General features: G+C 43.9%; 1 protein-coding gene across 1 annotated transcript; it reads left to right on the forward strand.

Moving 5' to 3' along the window:
* Positions 1-2315: 2315 nt before the first annotated feature.
* Positions 2316-4101, forward strand: her8.2 (hairy-related 8.2). The gene is made up of 4 exons (XM_062386392.1): positions 2316-2556; positions 2670-2765; positions 2848-2926; positions 3388-4101. The coding sequence occupies exons 1-4, from the start codon at positions 2494-2496 to the stop codon at positions 3753-3755; spliced, it is 606 nt and encodes a 201-aa protein (XP_062242376.1). The 5' UTR covers positions 2316-2493; the 3' UTR covers positions 3756-4101.
* The last annotated feature ends 1899 nt before the right edge of the window (positions 4102-6000 follow it).

Raw genomic sequence — 6000 nt, forward strand, 5'->3', positions numbered from 1 at the left:
CAGTGTCAAGACGTGCATCAAGTCTACATTCAAATCTTCTGTATAAGACATCAGCCGCTGCCTGAGTCCTCCTTTTTGTTTTGACTACTTGTCTTGTCTGTCTGTGATATTTTGGCCAGATTTTCTCACTCTGATGATGTAGCAACTATTCAAGATACAGTCAGGAAACTTATTAACAGTTGTAGTTAAGATGAAAACATGTTGATAGTGATGTTGACAGCTGGTGTCTCTCGTTTTTATTATGAATTATTAAATACTGTGATATAAACACTACAGCAGTTACATCAGCACCACAGTGTGGGAGACCCTCCATGGAACAAGAAGGTGGAGTACAGGCCATGTTGGCAGCTCTGCAGTACAGCCCAGGTAGAGTGACAGCAGGTAAGATGTGTCTGCTTATATCTGTGTGTGAGTTCAGAGTCGTTCACTGTTTGCAAGCAAATATCCAGCATGATGACAGAGGGCTTTGATAGTGTCAGGTCTTTCGAGCCCTGACACAAGAGACCACTGTTATCATTTGCCAGCCTTGACCTTGTATCAGAATTGTTGTTGGATTTGAAAACCTATGAGCTGGAGTTCAGAGCCAACACAAAAATAACTTTATATTCACTGACTGTACCTCTTACTGTTTAGATAATAAATGTGTACCTACACTTACACAAGGATTACTGTATAAACATGCTTCATTTAAATTCAATGAACTGAATGTAATTACCTTCATTATCAACAGTCTAATCAAATCTGTTTAATAATAAACAATTACTAAGCTTTGGTTTGTATTTGCTTTAATATATCTTCTCTGGACAGTGGCGTTTATCAGTGCTGCTGTAAACAAGTTGTCAGCTCAACAAGCTTGTAAATCGAGCTTTGGTCCAGAGTGAAATATCTCATAACCCTCTGATGGATTGCAACAAAATTTAGTACATTCATTCATGGTTCCCTGCAGATGTATCCTTATGACTTTTGAGATGTACAAACTTTTCTTTCAGTGCCACCATGAAGTGTGATTTTAAGGGGAATGTCTGAACAACAATTGGATGGATTGACTTAAGATGTGGGACAGACATTCTTGTCCCCTGCAGGATGAACCGTGTCTGTGTATTGACTGCTCTTGTCATCACTCTGACTCCCTCTTGCTGCTTGAAACAAGTTCAAGTCACTGATAATCACCAGATTAGTTAGTTCATGTATATGTGAACTAACTCGTTTGTGTGAATGAGCCTTCTCATTGGCTGATGAAGGATTAAAACGTATCGATAACTACAAACCCTAAAGTGAAACAGGGAACAAATCCCATGGCAATATCAAAAAGAGGATGTTGACATTGAAACTTGAAAGGTAACACAGGGTTTCTCAACTCTCCAGATAACCCTGGTTATTCCAGCACCTGAAATGATCATTTGGCTGTGATCTGATTGGTTGCTGTGGTGGAGCTGGTCATCCACTGGTCACCTGCCAAGGCCTCAGCGTCCTCCTCCTCCTGTCCGTCCTCTCTGGAGGTTACTACTCTCTTCATGCTGATTAGGTTCGGATGAATGGGGGCCTTTGTTCGGACGCGGTTCCCACGACCCGGCATTCGCCTGGCAGTCGCGTGGCTCTTAAACGCCCCCCCCCCCACCTCCACCCCCACCCAAACTTTAAGGGAACTAAAATAAATAGGGATGGGGGGGATGGGGGCATCTGGTCAATCTGACATCTGCTCACCAACAGTTAACACAAACGAGTGTGATTAAATTGTGTGTGTGTGTATGTGTGTGTGTGTATGTGTGTGCGTGTGCTTGTGTGTGTGCATGTGCGTGTGTGTTTTTGTGTGCGTGTGTGTGTTTGTGTGTGCGTGTGTGTGTGTGCACCAGAGTGGCAAAAACAAGAGACATGTGTGTTGTGTCACCATCAGTTTGACTCTCCAGCTGCAGTAGCTGTTTTGCCACCATCTACATGCTATTGATGGAAATCAGTGTACCGTTAGAGATGACAGGCCACAGGTATAAGAGTGTTGTTATTATGGTCAGATTTGTCCTCGGGTGATTTGTCAGTCTATTGTGTCGTCCCCTGAGCTTTGAGGGGATGGGTCTGGGCTTTTTCGCAGGTCGTGTAAAGTTGCTGCTGAAAAGAATGAGCGACGGGCTCCCCGGTGTAAAGCCCGGTAACTGCACACTCTTGTTCATCCCTGGGAGTGGAGGAAGCTGCCGTCTTTTCCTCGGGTGGTGGGTGGAGAGGGGGTGGCGCATGGTTTCAGGCTGGACATCTGTCGCTTTAGAGCGGTTTTTTTTTCTAGGCCGGGTCTCTCGGTTATTGAATGGGGCCAGTGACCTGTCAGTCTTGACTGATGGGACCCCGTGTGTGGGAAAATCCCACAGCCAAAGAGTTGCGGCATTCACATGCTAATGTTGCCCTATAAATACGAGGGCCGTGGCGCGCCGAGGGCCCTAGAGACGCGCTCAGATTAACGGGAGAAGACACAGGAGCGGACAGACACCAGAGGGAAGCAAGAGCATGACTGCTTCATCCATGGCGCACAACATGGGGAAACATCCCGTCGCCAAGGCGGAGAGAAAGGTATTTTACGCACGGATGTACCATGGGCTGGTTTTACATAGGTCCACACACGCCTCATGCCTTCCAGCGTGGAGCCCCAACCCTTAACCGACTGCACCTCTTTACCTCCACAGCTCAGGAAGCCGCTCATTGAGAGGAAACGGCGGGAGAGGATCAACACTTGTTTGGACCAGCTGAAAGACACTGTGATCGGAGCGTTCAGACTTGATGTGAGTACTCCCTCACCTCCTCTCCATCTGTGCGTAAACACGCGACGCTGAATCGTGTTGACCGCTGCTTGTATCTCAACAGCAATCCAAGCTGGAGAAAGCCGACATCCTGGAGATGACAGTGAAACATCTGCAGGACATCCAGAGCATTAAACTCAGCGGTGAGGGACATCGTCTCATACAACCTGTGCACTTGACTTTATGCATCACAGTGGTTAAGTTGGTTCTAATGCATGAAAACTTCTAGCGGTCATGTTTGTTTTCCTGTCTGATGTCCTGTGATCCAATGGGGCGACATTCTGTGGATTCCTTTTTACGTCATCTTTGACCTAGTTGACATTGGCCAGAAGGGGGCAGCAGCAGCATACATAGGGCCAGATACCACAGCACCCCCTTCAAATGTGTATACAATAAACTGAGATGTGATTTTAAAGGAAAGTTATAATCTGGACAGATTGTTTTTAATAGTTGAACGACTTTGTGATGGTGACTGTGAAGAATTTTGTATTGCTGAGCAGCTTCCTTCGAGGAGATGACAGTAGTTCACCATGGTTACTTGATAAAGTTGTTCATCACCAGGGGGTGCTATTACTTCAACTCCAATTCCCTTCTTCCCCTGCAGATTCCTCATCAGGCCTGGCGGCCCAGCAGAAATACAGCACGGGCTACATCCAGTGCATGCATGAGGTCCACAACATGCTGCTCACGTGTGACTGGATGGACAAGACTCTGGGCTCCCGCCTGCTCAACCACCTCCTCAAGTCCCTGCCCAGGTCCTCCGACGAGCATCACCTCACCCAGTCCACGCGCAGACACAGCGTCCCCCCTCCAGCCACCCAAGTTATCCCCGGGACACCCCTCAGAGGGGAGTGCCTGTCTGGGAGGCAGCTCCAGAGAGAGGGGCCCAACTGCCATGTAGCTGGACATCAGGAAAGGGCCGCAATGCACAGCTCCCACCTGGGGATGCTGGAGATGTGGAGGCCCTGGTGAATGGGTGAATTAATGATCTTGGTTCTCCATTTTCTTAGACCATCCTCTGTTATGTATCTTATAGATATGGTGCTCAGAAGACAAACCTGTGGGACAGTTTGGTTCCAGTGATTATTATTGTAGGTGTGCTTTAATGATCCTTTTCTCAGTACTTCTCTTCAGAAGTCGACTTCTTGTAGCCTGCATTATAGAAGGCTCTTATTAATCTTTCATGTATTTATTGTATTAACAGCTTTATTTATTTGATGTTATAAGGCATGACTTTGCTTCTTAGACCACTTGCTTGCTGTTGCATAGATTTGTATGTCTTCCTCCACTACTGTAAAATTAACCTAAACATTATAATAATAAAACTTATTTGACATTTTATTCAGATTTGATAGTATGCCATATTTTATGTTTGACCTTTTTGTTATAGTGGCCATTGAGATAGCATAACAACAACATAGCTTGGTTTCACATTGAGACCCCCCCCCCCCCCCCCCCCGTTTGGCGTTCAGGTTAATTACTCATAGTTTCATTAAACTATAGATAATTGGCAAATGAGGCCTGTAAAATTATTCAGTAGAGATTAGAACAACAATCATACAAGTGAAATAATGAAACTAAACATTGTGAAAGGTGGTTAACATTTGAAAACTTTATTAGAGCTGAACTAATCAATATCTTTAGAAATGTCATGTGCTGGCTGTGAAACGGGACATTCTCTAGACAGAGTCAATTGCAATTCTAAAGCTCAATCCGTCTTTTAGCCTCTTTTAGCTCATTGTTTCAGTGTAAACAATGAGCTAAAAGAGGTCTGACCACATTTCCAGCAGCAGCAGTTTTCATTAGATAAAGTCAGACACTGATTATCTGCCCAGCGACAAGTGTCAAGTGAAGAGACATCTACAAAGAACAAGCTAGTTGCAAATAGGCCTCCTGCATTTTAGCTCTGTTGGAGTTTCGCTGTGGGACCATTGCTGCTATCAAACATGCACTGATGACCCTTCTAATGCGCAACAGACACAAAATGAGTAAAACAAAACGAAAACAAATATCTCTCGCTGAAAAGTGGTGACACATACACGTAGAAAACACATATAAAGATGTCAAGAGAGGTGGAGGTGATGACCTGTGTGTTTGGTAAAGAGAATCCTCAGGGCCAATTCTCAGGTCATGTCTGAAAAGGGCTTAAGACATGAAACAAAGCTTAAAGGATCCATGGGCCTTATTTCACAGAGTCATAAAAGCTATTACAAATAACATTATGGCTCGGTTCTACTGTAAACAATGATAGTGAGCCCTCGCCATTGCTTTCCCTGCTGTGATGTGTACAATTTCTATAATGAAAAAGGCTCACTGGATTTGTCAGGTGGCCAGAAACCCTGTTATTCCATGCTAGCGAGCAAGTTAGCTACAACCTCATCAGGTGATAACATTGGCAGCTTTGATCTAAAGGTCAATGCAACATCATCAATCAGTTTCTACTAACGTGTTTTATCTAGTAAGGAAATTACAGTTGTGTTTCTCAAAGCTATTTCCACGTTTTGAAATGCCACAGTAGGAACAGCACAGGTGTTTGATAAAATAACAATGGCTGATTTCCAGTTACAGCTCCTGGGACATTGGGACAAAGAAATCTTCATTGTTTGAGGTTGTTGAATGAAAAGGTGACTAAAACCTGGACAAAATGCCAAGTTGTCTGCATGGCTTGATGCCAGTGGAGATAATCTAAGTTTGAAATGGGATATGATGAACTCACCCTTCAACATTTATCAGGATGGTTTATTAATATTAAACAAATGAATTAGGCCTACAAATTGATGTTTTTAGGCTGCCCTAAAAATGAACAATGAGTGCAAGCAACTATATTGTACAATGTTTTTCTTTACGTGCAAGGTCGAAACACAAGAAACAAGGACTCCGGCCTATAATTGCATCATTTGACGTCTGGAATAGTATAGAAAAAGTAGAAGATTGAAAAAAGATCAACAATATAAGGACAGACAATAATCAAAACTAGCAACAATGACAGAAAGGAAAGTTATTAAAGCCATGGATCCCATGAGTTTTGACAGGGGGGCTTGGAGCATCAGTCATCTCCATCTGTGAGCAACACCACCAACTGTCTGGTCAGAGATATGGTGTTTATGCTTTTATACAGTTGTGATTCATCATTTAGCTTAAGTTAAGCAGAAAGGTAGAAACGTGCATCTGGTCAATCCTTCTGCTATTCGTGCCGTTATGATTGTTCGCCACATGG

The sequence above is a fragment of the Platichthys flesus genome, chromosome 4, assembly GCF_949316205.1.
Source record: "Platichthys flesus chromosome 4, fPlaFle2.1, whole genome shotgun sequence".
NCBI lineage: Eukaryota > Metazoa > Chordata > Actinopteri > Pleuronectiformes > Pleuronectidae > Platichthys > Platichthys flesus.